An 18,434-nucleotide genomic window follows, 5' to 3' on the forward strand; every position below is an offset into this window, starting at 1 on the left:
TTTTTTTTTTAAAGATCAAGTGCCCAAAGCCCCCAAACTCAGAAACCTGGCTACAAATATTATCAGCCAGTTCCTCCAAAGGAGCTAAGCTTTCTAAACTGCAAACAATTAAGTGATTTAATGATTTAAAAGCACACGCCGTTGTACACGAAATGTCTGCCTGAAGTTATGACCACTAGGTTTTCTGGAACGAAACCAACCAGTCCCCAGGGAGGAGGTGACACATGAACACCAGAGGGCGTGGCGCACCTTTGGAGCCGCACAGTGCCATGGTGAGGGGGCTGTTGCTCTTGTCCAGCTCCCGGAGGCAGGCGCTGCCAGCGTGGTCCCGGATCACAGACAGCTCCTTCAGGATCAGCGCCTGCTCAGGGAAAGGGAGAGAGGGGTGGCGGAGCCATTGCAGTGGCTCTGTTGATCACAAATTTTCAACCTGACACTGAAAGACATTTGAAAGAATTTAGGCAAGATGTCAGATTTCCAACTAATAAAGGTTTCAGTCTTAGAGGACCAAAATTCCCAAGGTATAAGGACTGGCATCTTACACAAGGTTTCCAGAATCAATGTGAAAAGCAAAAATGGACTGGTAACAAACATGTGGAAAATCCTTTAAATGGCCCACTATGTAGAATGGACATGCTTTATGTAACCTGTACAGCAATATACATGTAGAAATGGAAAAAGACTAATACCTAGCCTGTAAATGAGAACTGCTTGTACCATTTATAAAAGTTTGTCTCTTTTTTCTTGCCAAGAATACGTACTTGTATTTGTACAAGTTAAGTATGTGATGATGTGACTCTACAGGAATATTCTGGCCTATGGAGCTCATCAATAGATTGCCATTCTCAAGTCACAACTTAAGATGCTGAGTCAGTTAGCAGTCACGGCTCCATTAAAAATTAGGGCTGCTGAGGCCTCAGGTAATTTTCTAAGTAGGTAATAGTAAGAAACATCCATTTATTGCTCTCTTTTTGTAAAATAAAGACTTGGTGAGATTAAGAATGCGCTAATGGTGAATACCACATGCAACTCTGGCTTTCTTCCTGCTGCAAATACTTCAATTTATCAGAAAATTTCTTATTGCCTGAGGAGACTTTTCCTCATATTTTGGTAAGTTAAAAGCTCTGAGCCACAGGCTATGGGTCAGGCAGAAGAAAGCCAGGCAAAACCCTGTTTGCTTTAGGGAGAATTTAGAGTTCTCATATACTGGTGGTGATTCTGATCTTAGCAAATGCTGGTCAAGTTCTAGTTACCTAGTTTCAGATGTGAGGGGGCAGCAGATTGATTATGTGACTAGTAACCACGCATTCTCCCTCTTGTGTATCCAAGCCTCTTTTCATCTATTCCCATACTCGAAGGAAGCTGAGACTAGAAAGGGCAGAAGTTCTTAAACAGCGACAGAAGGGGATGAACTGTGAGGTCGGAACAAGAACAGCCCTGTGTGACCAAGCGAGCAGATGGCTGTGGTTTGCCACCCAGAATGGGAAAGTGGGAAGGGAGCCCATGGAAGCCCCCTGCCTCATTAAACTAATGAGAACGCTGACAACCAGCACAGAGCTGACACAGGGCTAAAGCCATTATCTTTTCTTCCCACTGTCCTCTTCTGCTTTCTTTTCAGGACTTACGGCACAGCCCAAGGGGCCATTCTTTCAGTTGCTGCGATCATGAAGTGGCTACACAGATCCAAGACCCAGACTCACCTCCAGAGTCTCCTCGGCGGTGCACCCGGGCTGCTGCTGCAGCTTGCCGGTGTTCAAGGCTTCAATGTACTCATCACATTTTTTGTAGCCAGCATTCAGCAACTCATATTTGGCTTTTAGCAGTCCTTGACCAGGTGTGACATCACCAATCCCAATTGAGAATCCGCGGTTAGCTGTAGAATTGGCAGGAAGAGAAAGCCGTGGGTGCTACTCAATGAACCTACTATGCGAAAACAAGTTTTTATCTTCACAGATTTTTTCACAATTCAGTTAAATAAAAACTTACTGCATCAGGTCCTAGGGAGTTATGCAAAATGGTCAAGACACTGATTCCTCTCAGAGACCTTACAGTCCAGTGGGGGAAACAGTACTGTTTCTAAAACTACTAGAATATAAAACAGACCGACACGAAACACTCAAGGGTAGCCTGAGAAAACGAACTATGGTAAGTGAGACATCTGACTTCTAGTTTTAAGATGGTGAAGGAGAGATCCCTTCTGCCCCTTTTCTCTTCTCAGAAATCATTCCAACACACAGAGAATCAGAAATAAACCTGAGTGCACTGTTGATGGAACCAGGTGCCATCACTAACGCTAACAACAATCCATGTAGAAATAAAGTAGATGGATGAGCAGCGACTGGAAGGGGAGGCCCAAGTGCCTGCGGAGCGGACAACCAATGAGCCCCATCTGTACTGTCTGGCAGAGAGCTGGAAAGGCTCAGAAACCAGGTCACCAGGTTCTGCAGACACTGGAGATAAAGTATGTGCTGGAAACAGGGAAAGCTGGTGATCTATGTAAGAAACAGGCTCCGAGTCCCTAATCCTGTGGGAAGTAGGAATTTCTTCTCTAAGAAATGGAATGAGAGAGGCTCTGGATTTGGAGATACCAGCTAGATAGGGATGACTGAAAACAGGGATGGGAGGCAAGTCTGCATATTCCATAGTTGAGAGCCTTCAGCCCCTTTCCTCATCCAGCTCCAGGATCCTGGCAGCCAGGTCTCTAGCACTTAGGGAGGAGACTGAGACTGGAGAGAGTAAGCATTACCCAGGGGCGTATCTGGGAGTCTCTCAGTAACACAGCTGGCTTCCAGGTCAGTCAAGGAGCTGAGAGGCCCATCAATCAATAAGCTCCATTTCCACCCAATGTTTTAGTGTCTCACTCTGAAAATATGAATGGATAGCTAGAGAATACTAGATATATGAGGAAAATCTTTAGTATGAAAGACTGAAGACAACCAATACACCAGAAAAAGAAACTATATCCAGGGATCAACAAAAAGCCTTAAGAAAAATATTTTTTTTTTTAAAAGAAATACTTGTGAATAACAATGGAAAAACACTACTGAAAATTAAAACCATGATAATGAAAACAAAAAAAATTAAAAATCCAGAAGCATTGAAAGATAAAGTGAAAGAATTCTTCCAGAAGTTAGGAAGAAATGGAAAACAGGAAAAGATAAGAAAATTATAGAATCAATCTAGGAGGTCTAATATGAGAGTAACAGAAGTTCCAAAGAAACAATAACAGAGAAAGTAAAGGAGAGAAAATCATCAAGCAAATATCAGAAAATTTCCAGAAATGAAAGCTACATACTTGTGGATTAAAAGAGATTATAGATTAAAAGAGTTTACTATCACAATGAATGAAAACTGACTTATACCATGGTATATCACTGCAAAATTTCAGAACCCCAAGAACAAAGAGAGGATTCTCCAAGCTTCCAGAATGACAAAACAATTCAAATACAAAGATTTGGAAATAAGAATGGCAATACACTTTAACAGTGACTCTGAAAGCTCAAAGAGAGCAGAGCAATACTTTCAAAATTCTGAGGAAAAAATGATTTTCAATCTAGAATTCTCTACTCAAAGTGTCAATCAAGTATAAGGGTACAGTCAAGAAGTTTTCCGGCATGCAAAACTCACTTAACACATGGCACGCTCAAAGCAAGAGCAAACAAAGGACGCGGAATAGGGCAAGGATAGTAAGGAAATAGTGAGTAACCCGATAGGGCCGAATCATGGAAGGTCCAGAGGGTGACAGTGGGTCATCGGAACCTTGGCAGCAGCCCAAGAAGGGCCTTTTATGTGACACAACCCCACTTGGTAGACAACAGGCGGCTATCACAGACTTTGAGAAGAGTATTGAACTAGTTAGTTTACTTCATTAGGAGAAGTACAAATAATTTAAGCCGGGGGGATTAGGGTGAAATGAAACAACAGTAAAAGAACAAAATAACAAACCCCCTACACCCCAACATCTACAGCAATAGAACAAGGATGCTGGGATACCCACAGAGGTAGACAGGGGCCAGCCTGGCGAGCCGGGACATTGCATCTGCAGCTTCATTTTGCCCCCAGTCTCGCAGCAAAATGTAAAAAATATTGTTCTTGGATCCTGATCCCAGTGTTCCTTTGTCCACGCTGCCACTCATCAACTCACTGTTCTGGATAGTAACGTCTGGAAGGATAACAGCAATTATGTATTTAAATAAACAACTGATTATTTACTACTTTGCCTTATCCTCAAAGAATGAGGCAGTTGAGAAATCATGTTCTTAAATTGAAAGTGAAAGCAGAATAGAAATTCTCATTTTTTTTTTTTTTTTTTTTTTTTTGAGGGAGTAAAGGGAAAACTAGGGACTTCTGGAAAGTATGGAAGGTGAAATGTATTAGTTGACCCTCCCTCTCCTCATCTAGGGAACTAGGGACAACAATAACAAGCACTTGCCATCCTTGGGTCCTGGGGGATGTTCGGTGCATCAGATGAAATAGCAAAGGGCTTTGTAAACTGTAAAGCAAGTTTTTATTTATCTAAGATAGTGAAAACTAACAGCTGAGAGTCCTGGAGATCCATTCCTAGTCACAAGGCCCATTAAAGAGACATTCTAAATCAGTGCTACTCAAAGCAGCCTACTGGGGAGCTGCTTGATCGTGGTTTGGGATGAGATAAAGAGATCAGATCAGAAAGTAAACCAACGGACTCCTCCTTAAAATCCTGCTGCAAGAAAAAGTTGGCTGAATTAAACAGTATGTTTATGTGACCCAGCTGATTTACGGTCTGGTGCAAGCTCCTTACCTTGGGGTGGAACAGCGACAAACAGCTGACTGAATAGCTCCATGTATCCCACTCAGAGCTGTTCTGGCCTGGGTGACTGCCACACCTAACCTTCATGTTACTGAAAACAACTGGCCAGGTGAAGCAGGTAAAACACATTGGTCTTTTTAGTCGCATATGTAGACAATGAACATATTTTTGGATGTAAAATAATAAATTATATTCCTTATGTAATGAGACTCTTGTTGATGGCAAATTAACAAAGGGCAAAATAAAAAACAAACTGCATTACTAACAAAACTAGTTACTTAAGACAAAACACATTTGAGAAGAACATTCTAAACAGTGGCTCGTGTGTCTGTACCTTTCAGAGAAACGGTGAATTACAATCGAGAAGAGAAGAACCAACCACATTTTCCCTGCAGAATAAACTCTCCACCTTGGAGAGACATCAGACCTTGCCTGCTAAGTGAAGGAGCCCAGCAATGTGAACCACCAGCCCCTGGCTTTCCTCCCACACCCCCGTCTGCCCTGCCCCGCCCCAGGCCCTTTAACTCACAGGAATCATTGATGCAGAGGTCCTCCCCTTTGCCACAGTACTGCTTGCCCTTGGTTCGGAGGTTGGCCTTCACCGGATTGTCCTCACTAGGTCTGAGGATGATACTGAAGATCTGCTTTCCAGTCCACAGGGTGACAGGCTGAGGGAGGGAAAGGAAGCCACTGTATCATCTGGCTGAGCCTGGTCTCAATCCCCCTTCATGCACGTAAGGCAGGGTCCTACACTGTACTCAAGCCCGGCGGTTCACATCCGGTTCATGGGCACCAGCAAGCTCATGGTTACAAACACACACGTGTGAGCGTACACGCACAGCTGCTGCACTAACCTTTAGTATTGTAGGGGGTGGAAGATGAACTTTAATTTTCTCATCCTTGCCAACCAATATCGAGGCAATGATTTGGCAAGCCTTGGCTCGGTCGAAGAAAGTGTCTTTAAGAGTGAGGAGATAGGCGCCTAAGAATGTTAAAAAAAGAAAACAAAACAAAAGAAAGGAATGAAATGATGAGAAAGCCACAATGTCTACATTTTTAAATAATTTGGAACATAACTAAAGCAGTGAGTGAGTTACAACATACAGCTGTTTATTGGCTCTTGCCTCCAACTGGAATCTAAGCCCCATAAGTAAAGGGACTTTGTTTTACTCACTGCAGTATCCCCAGCACCTAGACAAATGCCCAGCCTATGGCAGGAACCTGATAAATACTTACTGAATAAATGAATAACCAACCAATAAAAATATCTAAAGTAGGTTCACAAATTTAGAAAACAACAAAATTAAACATAGGCAATTAATAGATTTTTCAGGTTGTCACATGAATCCTTATGAACAATAATCATCGTATCGCATGAAGAGCACAAACCCACCTGTTAGAAAATCCTGAATAGCAGCAATTAGTGGTTCCCCATTCCTTGGAGTAACAAGATTTGCTTTAGTCTGAAGGAAAAATAAAGAAAATGAGTTAGCCATCTTGGATGCACTAAGATCTGCATCATGATCTTTATTTATGAACAAATAAATAAAGGGTAGCAGAAAGAAGATGCAGCTGAGAAATGGAAGCTGGGGTGGGGGTGGGGTTATTAATCGCAGCTTTGTCACCCACAGTTCCTTTACCTGGCAAAAAGAGAGAAATAATACCAGCAAGATTATCCTGAGAGGTTCCCTTCCACCCAAACTTAAATGAAATATTGAGTGAAGTTGTTTTGGAATCCTGTAAAGAACTCTACACATGTAAAACATTATTATCAATAAATTTCACTTCTCCAAAGAAAATTCACTTCTATGAATAATGAGTAGCACAGTGTTACATCTGAACTCAACCAATTCCACACTTCACAATGATGGCAGAACTGTCTATTAAACTGCTTTTGGTTATCAAACCATTAAGTAAGTTCTAACAACAATCGGCTCAAAAATGGAATATAAATATTAATGAGTGCCTACACTAGACAAACAGGGTGCTAGATGTTTAATGCATAATTAAATTTAAATAATGTTCTGGGCATCAGAGCACATTTGCTTTAATCCTGAGGTAACCCACTTTAATCTGTGGGTTAACCAGGCCTCCTAACCATAGAGAAAAGACCTCAAACACAGGAACTTGTTATTGCCTTTTCTGAACGACTTCTTTCAACTCATGGGGACAGAGTGGTTCTACCCGATTCGCCTCCTTGTTACAAACTGACCTGGCTACTGCCCTCACTTCTGCTTTAGGGAATCTCTTTGAGAAGGGATAGTGGGAGGGCTGGGGCTAGGAGCTGAGAGCAGGGGCATAGATATGCATATTCTGGAAAAGTCTTCCAGGTAATCTGGACATGCATCCAAGCTAGAGCCCATCCCTGCGTCACTGAGAACCAGTGTCTAGTACAGTAGACAACAATTTTCCCACTTGAAATTAAGGGATTTGTCCAGACGGTAACTAAGGATTTGTTCATTCCAACATTCTCAGAGCCTGTGTTTCATTGTTGTATTCTTAACCAATGAAATACATTATAACATATATGTGTAATGTAGACACTATAGCAAAATTTCTACAGTACGGATTCTCAATGGCAAAGTCATGGCAAGTCTAAACTGGCTGGTTGCTGGCTGTTAGCTATAATGACCAGCAACATTTTAAACATCACTTTTTATTCTAAAAATAACAGATTCATTACAAGAAAAATAAAAAAATAGAGACAAGAAAAAGAACGAAACAAAACAAAACAAAACATCAAAACCAAAGCCAAACACTATGCAGCGAACAGCAAAACAGAAAGAACTACTTGTTAAGATTTTGATAAATAACCCGCCGAAGTTTTTGCTATAAACACTCTAACATGTAAGCATGTATTTACCAAATAAAATAGGATTATGTCAAACACATATAACCTACCTTTTCAAGCAAAATTAGATCATAAACAGCTTTCCATGGCAAAAGTATAAAACTATCATCACTTTTAAGGCTACACAGGATTTCACTGTATGGATGTGCCATAGTTTGTTTAAACTAATTCCTTACTGGTGAGCACTGCCTGTTTTCAATATTTTATTATTACAACTAATTTTGTATCTCAGATCATTTCCTTAGGAGACCTCAGGCCACCCCTGCCACCCATCAACCACCCTCTCTTCCCACCAACAACCAATAGCCAACAGAGCACTCACTGCTACTGCTGCAAATATTGAGGCTTAGGAGAAAACAGGCTAGGTCCTTGTTATCCCAGGGTGATCACACCACAGGCCTCTGTACCTGCTGTTCCTCTCTCTGACTGTTCTTCCCCTGGACATCCACACCACTCATTCTCCCATCTCCTTTAGAACTCAGTTCAAATGCTGCCTTACTAGAGGTTCTCTGTGATCATCCTATATAAAAGAGGAGCCCTATCATTCTTTCTACTTACCCTGGTTCATTCTTTTCTTCCTAGCCTTGTCACTACCTGATATATTTTATATGTGTATATTTATAGTCTCCTTTCACAAAAGCAAGACTGTTTCTTATTCATTGCTGTGTCCCTAGAAGAGTGCTTGGCACACAGTAGGTACTCAATAAACACCCACTATACCATTTTAAAAGGCCAAGGAGTCAGAAGAAATAATTCAGAGGAATAAAGACTCCAAATGCATAAAGATGGACCCTGCAGGATTACTTCTTATAGCAAAACAAGGACCTAAATTTTCAACAATAGAGGGTAGATTAATCATGGTGTGTGAAATTGCCGAAATATTGTGAAGCCATTAAAATCAACAATTAGGAAGACTCTATAACAACACGGGCTATTTATGATATGCTAAGTAGAAAAAAGGAAAACAAAAGCTCTGTATACAAACTATGATCACAACCACCAAATCCATGGATAAAGAACAAACAGATAAAAAGAGGTAGAGATTAAAAAAAAAAAAAAAGAAAAAAGCTGTAGGTACAGAGAGGTTTCCTTATTTAAATAATCTGCATTATGAAGTTATGTTTGAATAAGGAAAATACAATGTTTTAAAAGGTAGGGACCTCCGTCTATTTTAGCCACATGCATTTCATAGACGTATTAAATTCTTCAAAGGAAAAAAATTAAATATGTATGTAAATTATGTGATACATTAAACATATCATTTATCAGAAAAGATACTTGTCAACGTTAGCCATGAAGAACCCAGGCAAGGGCCATGAGGTCAGCCCCTCCTCCCTGCTCCCCACCAAATCCTCTTGTACTTTATATATAGATTCTCTTGTAGAACCTACTTCCCTATATTTTAGAATCAATACCAGCACCTTAAATAGATTCAAACATCACATCAAAAATAGTGAAAAGTGTTTTTGGAGGTAGGAACACTTACTACCACAAGACATATCAGTTGATAATACAGGAAAACAGAAGACAGGCAAAAAGAAAGACTCAAGTTCTGAAAGCTTAACAGTCTGGGGCCATTAAATTTAGGAGGAAAGAGCCCTGTGTGGCAGGTACCACGGACCCTGTGTTACAGTGGGTTCAGGAGTGGATAGCGCACGCAGTGCGAAAATTACGAGTCTGGCTGTAAGCTCCTTCAGAGCAGGCCCCTGCCTCACTCATTGCTGACCTCCTCCAGCATGTAATGGGCAAACCTCCTTGATCATGCGTTAAATACATTGGTGGTAAGGGTCATTACAAAATAACTAAGTTCAGCATGCCCTTTAAGGAGACAAAGAACCATGTAATACACTCTAGGAAGTGTCCCATTCAGAATGTTCAAATAAAATGTATTGGTGCTTCAACTATGTAATGGTACTGTGAACAACCGAATGTACGATTTGTTTCGTATGACTGCATGGTATGCTAACATATCTCAATAAAATGAATTAAAAAAAAATGTATTGGCGCTTAAAAAATCTTCCACTACTCTACATGGAACACCTTAATAGTCAGGATATTGCTAAAATGCTGCCTCATCATTTCATACCTTGTGCTTACGTATTTTCTCTAGAAATCCACATCATAGGTCACAAAATAATACACAACGCCCCCAATTAGCACCTGTTACAGATACTGACTCATTTATATACCATAATTTCCAAGGGAAACTGAAGGCTCAAAAGAAATCAAGGAATAAAGAGACGAAACAATGCTAAGAACAGAAACACCTGGCTTCTCTGGCACCGTTAGCTGTCGTGGTGCCTTTCACATAGGCGTGCTCCTCTTCCTTTAAGGAGCTGCTATGCAAAAGCTGGGCCTCGCCACCCCACATACCCCCATGAGAACAAGAGCCTCCGCTTTAGCTTCTTCTGTTTGAGGAAGATGAAGGTTCATCTCATCACCATCAAAATCCGCATTGTAGGGTGTGCAGACACACTCGTTAAATCTGAAGGTACGGTGGGGCTTGACTCTGGCCTGTTGAAGCAAAACAAAACAGGAAAAGCAGTCATTTATACAAAAGCATGTATGCCTTCAGACATTAAAAAATGGCTTCCTGCAAAACAGGACACTTTAGATTAAGGAAATCAATTTCTAGTATGTTCTATCAAGTGATACATATCATCTGTGGATTCATTCAAGTAGCTTTTTTAGTCCAAAGTTGTGAATTTGTTTTAATACTATAGAGCAAACACCAAGTCTCCCTAGGAGTCAACACAAAGGGGCTGCCACCAGCCAACAATGTTAACAGCCTAAGTATCAAAAAGATGAATGGCAGAACTTGATTAAAACACACTGAAGAAATAAAATGAGTTTATAATGATGCTGTAGAAGGGGAAAGCCAAAACAAATAAACAAATGATAACCCAAACCCAAAGCAGACTAGTTGGATGTAACAACTTTTTACTGTCCAATTTGATGATTAAGGAAAATAATAAGGCCTTTATGTTGCTTTTCATTTGTGAACTGTTCTGGATAAACAGACAGCACTAGTTAACAAGGGGAAATTCTCCAATACAGAAGAATTATGAGCCATAAATAGGAAAGGAATGATAGAATTAGAAAATCACCATTTTGTAGCCCCAATGAAATACTGTAACAATGATCATAAATGGATGAAAGCAGTAGGAGAAAGGTTAATAAGGAACCTAACAAGGCAGGCATCAGGCTGAAGCATCTGGACCCTAATTATCTTAACCCCAAGTGGGGCAGCCAGACAATATGTGCCTCCTGAAATCAGGCAAGAGGATGTAGCCAGCACTACCTATGAGTTGTTCTTGCCAAAAGGTTGAACCTGAATCTGATCATGCCTTGAGAGTTAATTTCTAGTTTACAGAAATTTAAGGAAGAGTGGAGAAACAATGTCACAGATACAGACAAATCGAGAACAAGGGACATTCTTCAGGACAAATAGCCTGGTTTCGTCAACAGGTTAATGGCATTGAAATAAAAAAAAAAAAACGGAGGGGAGGGCTCTTCTTGATTAATAGAGACTAAATGTAATATGTAGTGTTTGAATACTGATTTCAACAAAGTGCTGCAAAGACACTGTTGGGACAACTGGGGAAAGGTGAATATGAACTGGGTACTAGAAAATACCAAGGAACTGATTTTGTTTAGTGGGTTAAAAGCACTATGGTTATGTAAGAAAATGTCTGTTTTTTTCTTCTAGATATAAATTAAATACACATGGGAAAAAGACATGACATTTGGGTTCACCAAAGAGGAAACATAAAGATCAAAGATAAAACAAGTATGGCAAAATGTTGAAAAATATTTAATATGGAGGACAAGAAGACGGTAGTTCATCATACTTTTCTATTTTTGTGTATACTTAACATTTTTCAAAGTTCCATTTTAAAATGCCCCCAAACCAAACAAAAGCTTTCATAAAAAGAGGGCTTTTGTCAACCCCCTAAAATGTCGTAAGCGTGGACTTCTTCTTTGTTATTTCCACCATTAAGTAAAGATACAGATGTAATGTGTTCATAAATGATCGAAAAACTGAATCTAAGAAAATATTATCTTCAGGGTCTACTTAAACACTGTGTTCAACGGTTAATGGATTTAACAGTTTTGCAAATAAGAGAATTTATGAATATTTAAAAAAATAAAGTTGCACCTCATTTCCATTTTAAATCTCCAGAAAAACAAACTGCGGCTATTACAAAACTAAATCACCAAAAAAAATATGATTGAAGGTCTTAGATGAGGACCAGTGCAAAGAAAAATCTTTTTAAGCATTTTAGTTCTTCAGCTAATAAAATTAAGTTAAAGCTAAAAAAGTCAATTTTCTGCCATATCTACTTAACATACATTTGTGGAAACACATATATGTATGTATTTTTGTATACAAGTGAGATCATGATAGTCATGCTTTCAATTAGTTCCTTTCTGTTTTACTGTTGTGTTTGAACACTGTCTCATAAATACTAAAAACAATGAAGGGAAGCTTGAAAGGAAAATGTTTCACTCAAAACAAAAAGCGACAGAAAAGGGAGACAGCAAGTTACGAAAATTTGAGATTACTGACAATTTATACTTTAGGAGTCCCCAGTGGAAAATGAAAAGTGCAACCTGGCACTCACCAGGTGAGCCATGATGCTCAACTTGTGCAGTGAGGGCTGCCGGTTGAACAGCACCACGTCACCATCTATGAGGTGTCGCTCTACCACGTCGCCGTACTTGAGCTCCTGGGCCATCTTTTCCCGATTTCCATATTTCAAAAACCTTAATAAGCAAAAATGATTTCTGAGAACAAAATTCTCTCACCAAGTTTCTCCCTCTTCATATCAGCATTCCATCTCTAAAATGACCATATTTCATTGACTCTAAGATGCCTCCAATATATGACATAGCAGTACTTTAAGTGCCACCAAGAAAGAAAAAAGCTCCCAATTAAACTATAACAAATCAACTGCAAAATATACCTTAATTTCAGAAATAGGAGAACAGTGTCTTCTAATAGATGAAATATGGTAATAAATCATCTTCTCTCTCATAGGCCTGTTAATAAAATCTTCTCTTAAGATAAAAGCCTCTGTGAAAAGCCAGGGCTGAAATGAGTGCCTCCTGGTTTACGACTACGCTGAAGTAATCCCTATAAGTCCAGGCCACACATTAAATGACTGACTTTCACATCACAACGTATTATGCCCACTTATATTCAATAAGGCTAAATCTGTTATCTAGTGGACAACAGATCTCTTCATCTATATTCAATGATCAAACAGAGCAAATGACATTATCTAGGCTCATTACAATTTAAACAGGTATATTTACATATTTATATTTTTATTATACACACTTAAATAACATATATATTTGTATTTATATTACACAGACTATGTAGCTTTTTGCACATGCTAAAATGCCACAAAAATTGCATGTTAGATTGCATTCTGCGGCTGAGTATGGTTAACAGTAAATTTTGTCAAGAGAAGATAGTTAAATCCAACAAGATTGGAAAAGCATTACCTTTTCATCTGTGTATGTCTCTGCTGAATGAAATTGGCTCCTGGGTGAACTTCAGGGCCATTTCGAACCAGTTTCCTCAAAAAATTGATGTTTGCTTTGTTCACCTGCAGAGTCACAATAAAAAACGTATCAGGATATTCTTAGGTTTCTATACACTAGCACACTATGCTGAATTGTGCTTTAATTTTTTCATAACTTCAACTGCAATTATTTACCATGGCACCATAGATCCTGGTTTACACAGCCATGGGGTGTTGTGTAACCTCTTGACCAAAAAGTCTGAATGGAACACCATTACAGAGGAAAAAACCCTCAGATCAAGAATTCAACTGAGGACACTGTGTGTAAGCGTTACCAGAAGCATCCATTATCTGGGATAATTATGAATCACCAGGGCAAAGATAATCAACATCCTCCTATTATCATATCCTGCATCTTAGTGTCTAAACCTCTGTAAAGGAAAAAAAATTACTGTATATACCATTTTATACTCACAGGGAGTGCTGAATTCAGTGTAAACTGGTACAGCTTTGCTAAATATGAAGTAATAGCCTTAAAATACTCAAACTCTTTGAATCTGTGTTTCTAAGGTTAGAAGTAATAACCTCCGTCAAGAAAAGTAACTAAGGGTGGTGTTTACCATTTTAGTTACTCCTAAACATTAGTTATGAACCAACATAGAAAGCTGTCCAATATGTTAATTGGAAAAAAAAAGCTGCAGAACTGTATATATCCTACATATATGAACACAGACACAGAAAGCCAGACACAATTGTATTTATATATGTTATAGGTGTTACATATGGTTCTGAATGTACAAAACAAGCTGGAAAGGTACACACACCCACAAACCAAAATGAGTTGAGGTGTCACTCAGGACTTTCTACTCTCTATTGATTAGAACTTCAAAATATAATGCTAAGTAAAAGACTGGACTGAAAACGAAGAATATAGTAACTGAACAGTATTTACCTTTTCAGGAAAAGTTAAAATTTTCGCCACATGAACTGGCACAGCTACCTCATCAATCCGGAGGTTGGGGTCAGGTGAAATAACTGTTCTCCCAGAAAAATCCACTCTCTTTCCCGAGAGATTGCCTCTAAAGCGACCTAAAGAGATAAAAATACATCATAAGTCCCAGTGGCACAGCATCTACTATTTAGGGGTAATATGAATAGTAACCTCCTCCCAAAAATGAACCAAAGGTGGCTGTCTTCTGCGCATTTGGTCGGAAACATACCCTGTTTTCCCTTCAGGCGCTGGACAAAACCTCTGGTCCACTTCTTGGGCGCCATGTTGAGGGGGATGCCCGAGAGCTCACTGTTAATGTAGAGGGCGCACTGCAGCTGCAGGAAATCCCAGTCCTCCATGATCATCTGGGTCTTGGCTCCCGAGATCCGATGCTAAGAATGAGCAGAGAATAAACAGAAACAAGCTTGTTTCCATAGCCAGTTTGATTTTCTTGCATTTTCTCTACGAGAAGTTTTATGTAGATATACTCTAAAACTTACAGGCTTGACAACACTAATGGAAAGCACTGACCTTTTTAATAACATCATTTAGGAAAATGATTTCTGTCAATTTCATTGTCAGATCATCTTCATTGGTGCCAGACTTCAAATCGCTCACGACAGAGGGTCTGATACACAAAGGGGGCACTAAAAGTCGTGTGAGGATCAAATCAGAGGGCTTTCCGGCTTCTGGGTTCATTAGAAGTAGAGGGACATCTTCGGCTGGGATTCGTTTAAATAAATTCAGAACTACCAAGGGATTCAAATTTTCCTATAGAAAGGAAGAAAGGAAGGAGATAGTATATTAATTTTCCACAGCTTGGGAAGAGTTGGCATCTCCATGCTTTCTAACCTATCCCATCAATTAACTTAGAGTAAGTATAAGCAATGGTAGAGAGTACCATTAATAACATGATTATGTTGCAAGAGCTTTAAAAATATGAATGCCCTTAAGGCCAATAATTCCACTTCTCATAATTATTCCAAGGGAATGTCTTTAGGTGAGAGGAATTACAAACTTTTTGCTTCTCTTTTAATATTTAAACATTTTGTAATGAACTTACATGGCCTTTGTAAGAACTTCATTTAATAAAAGTACTGTGCTGTAACAAGTTACTCATGTTAAAGGAACTCTACAAATTTTCAGGGAGAGCCAAAGATATAAGACAAGAATGGTCAGTTTGTGACTTGTTGCCTGTTTATTACATTTTCTTGGGATCTAAAATTGTGTGATTGAAAGTATATGTTACAAGCAGAATTTAGTATGCATAACTTAATGAGAATAGTAAAATTAAACAAATGTCTGAGCAGCTACTACGTTTAGGACACTGCAGCAAGAGAAAGTTACTGTGGTCTCGCTCTAGATGGGTTCACAGGGTAGCTGGAGATATAAGGAATCCCATCAGAGAGGTCTTCTAGTCTAAGTCTTGTCCAGCGCCAAATTCTTTCCATAACTTCCCTGTCTTCCAGCTATGGACACTTCACCACTACCGAGACAGTATTAATAGAACTTTAGGGATGGGATGAAGGCTGGACCTCACCGTGAGTAGCGTGGTTATTAACTAGTCAAGAGACTAAGAACATCATCGAATTGAAGGACGTCCAGAAGGCACAAGGATTGGCAAGAATCTGGAAACCATTTCTTAGCAGAACAGTTAGGTAAAGGGGCTGCTGAGTGTGGAACAGAAAACTCAAGAGTGATGATAACTATCTCCAAGGGATTCACAGAAGAAGCTGCTGACCTATTCTGTTATGTAGGAGGAAAGAGAAATCAGAGACCATGGAGAAACAGCACAGAGAGGGTCCAGTTTTGCACCAGAAAGAATATTCTAACTAGAAATCTCTAGTGATGGAGGGGACTGCCTTGGCTGTTGGTGAGATAACCACAGCTGGAAGGTGCCAGGCAGGGCAGCCTATTGCTCAGTCTGCCAGGGATGGCACGGAAGGCATTTCTACCTGGTGGGAGGCAGAACTGATGATCCCTATGGAGGTACTCTTGTCTGGAGGTCCCCAAGCTGCTGGATTTGTATTAAAATTGGGTGTGAGTTTACATACATTTATATTCTGGGGATAGACTCCACGGTTTTTGTACAATCCCCAAAGGTCTGTGGTCCAGAAAAGGTTAAGACCTGTTGCTCTAAGGTCTTTTCCAATTGGGCTGCCCATAAAGGTACGGGATTCCAAGTTCCTGGACATTAAACAGGCAGGTGACAATTTCAGGTCTATGGACTACCCTGAGACATGTTAACCAGCACTGAAACCACATGCCCACTGGTTTGTGCGCTGCCCTCTCCAGAACAGGCAAATGTACTCCATGATGTTTCATTAGGTGAGTGAGGGGCCCTCTCTGAGAGAAGGCTGCCTGGAATTAGGTATATGCTGAGTTTGAGTTTTTCCCTCCCTGCCCTGCATGGTGTAGAAGAACTGGGATGAGGTGATGGTCATGGAGGATCTGCCACTGCTCCAAGCACCATGACAGGCAACAAGCAGAATTCCAGAAAGATGGACCTTGTGAAGAAATTCATCTTAAGCTGAAGAAATAAGCACAAATCCAAGACGAAACACAAACGACGTGACCACATGCTATATGTAGCACAAACACGGTACATGTGCTCCAGGGAAAAGCTCAAAGAAGGATCTGGATCTTAAGGAGGCTTCTTGGAAGAATTTTTGGAAGAATGGGAAGGGGAGAATCCTGGGGAGGGAAGGGAGGCTTCATCAGGCTGGAGGAACACAATGAGAAGGGGCATACAAGCAGAACAGAGATGAGGTCTCATCTACCATATTATTATTATTGTTACTATGTTATTATTTTAGGAATGTCAGTAGCCGTGATAAACACCACTACACCTGGATACCACGCACTAAGCGTTTGCTGTGTGCCGAGGACTGTGCTAAGCACTTAATCTGAAATTCCCTTCTTAACCCTCACAATAGCCCTGAAGCAGATACTCTTCTAAACCCATTTTATAGATGAGGAAACTGAAAGTCCAGGAAAGGTCACTTAACCAAGTTCAAGGAGCTAATAAGTGGCTGAGCTGGGTCCTGATCTCAGGTCTGTCTGAGTCCAAAGCCAAGGGTCTTTACTACCTTAACCATCTCTAGAGTGTCAATTTGGGAAAGTGGAATGGGGAGGAAAGGGAGGTGGTGACAAGTCTTGAAAGCCAAGCAAAGGGCCTGGGCTTGATGGGTGAGACAGGTAACTTTTTTAAAGATTTTTTTTTTAATTGCATAGAAAATATTCTTCCTTTGGTGCTCTCTAGTTTCTCAACAGAAAGCAATTACTAATAGGCAATTGCAATGATTCCAAGGCAACATCACTGATGTGTATTTAGTTCTTTTTGAACTGTACTCTTCGAACAGTAGCATAAAGTCTGTTGAAGAGTTCCCATGGCTACAATGGTGGAAGTCTGATGCGTCTGCTGAATATGTCAGATGAGACTGACAACCTGGTAGCCAACCAACCAGCATGAAGGCACGAACCAGAGCTGTATGCAACCTGCTGTGAGTATGCAACAATGCTGTCCATTAAAAAGCTTTGCTGGTTAACTGCATTTTACTTATTCTAAAAGAATTTTAAAGCAATTTTCTCCCTGAGTTTGTAAACAGTAATTTGGAAAACCAAAGACAAATTAAAATGCTTGTTAATTCTGCCAAGTATAAATAACTACTGTTAAGATTTTGGTGTATTCTCTTTAGTCTTTATGTGCATATATAAGATACATATGAATAAAAAAACACTCCAATGTCTCCATTGTTAAATTTGTTAACAATATAATTATTACACTACATACACATATACCTTATCTGCCCCATTAAACTCTAAATTCTTTGAGGACAAGGGCTTTAATTTTTTCATATGAAACCTACCACCTATGACACTAGACAGGTAACTCTTAAACGAGGGATGGGCATTTCCTGGGCCTCCCAGCTGCTGGAAGGTAATCATTCCTCCTGCTAAGAGGGAAATGGTGGTGGTGGAATGTCAGGGATCCTACTGGGAGCAGAACAGAGTGACAGGCAGGGAGAGAGGGCAAGTAAGCACGTAATCAAGAAAGCATAATCACCAACCACTCATCTCTACTAACCATGGCTGCTTCCCAGGCTTCTGACACCTCTCTACACAAGCCACCATCCTGGAGAGCTCCTAACTTTCTTGGCTGTAAAAAGACAAAATCTGCCTTCTCAGCCTGTACCTTACCTTTCTCTAGAGTAGCTTAATTCTAACTGCCTTGAGGACATCTCCACTCGAGTGGTTCACCAAGGACTC

The 18,434-nt window shown here is 40.1% G+C and overlaps 1 protein-coding gene across 1 annotated transcript in view; it reads right to left on the minus strand.

Annotated features, from left to right (window-relative positions):
* The window catches only part of POLR3A (RNA polymerase III subunit A), a 49,629-nt gene that overhangs the window by 21,323 nt on the left and 9,872 nt on the right, over positions 1–18,434 (minus strand). Inside the window, exons 6-17 of the mRNA XM_037804452.1 lie at positions 14,697–14,936; positions 14,395–14,557; positions 14,127–14,263; positions 13,155–13,258; positions 12,266–12,407; positions 10,014–10,154; positions 6,183–6,252; positions 5,644–5,771; positions 5,319–5,457; positions 3,998–4,162; positions 1,701–1,873; positions 250–361 (exon numbers count right to left, since the gene is read on the minus strand). Of these exons, the coding sequence (XP_037660380.1) occupies positions 250–361; positions 1,701–1,873; positions 3,998–4,162; positions 5,319–5,457; positions 5,644–5,771; positions 6,183–6,252; positions 10,014–10,154; positions 12,266–12,407; positions 13,155–13,258; positions 14,127–14,263; positions 14,395–14,557; positions 14,697–14,936 (1,714 nt within the window). The remainder of the gene's footprint in view (positions 1–249; positions 362–1,700; positions 1,874–3,997; positions 4,163–5,318; positions 5,458–5,643; positions 5,772–6,182; positions 6,253–10,013; positions 10,155–12,265; positions 12,408–13,154; positions 13,259–14,126; positions 14,264–14,394; positions 14,558–14,696; positions 14,937–18,434) is intronic.

Source organism: Choloepus didactylus, chromosome 15 (assembly GCF_015220235.1).
Source record: "Choloepus didactylus isolate mChoDid1 chromosome 15, mChoDid1.pri, whole genome shotgun sequence".
Taxonomy (NCBI): Eukaryota; Metazoa; Chordata; class Mammalia; order Pilosa; family Megalonychidae; genus Choloepus; species Choloepus didactylus.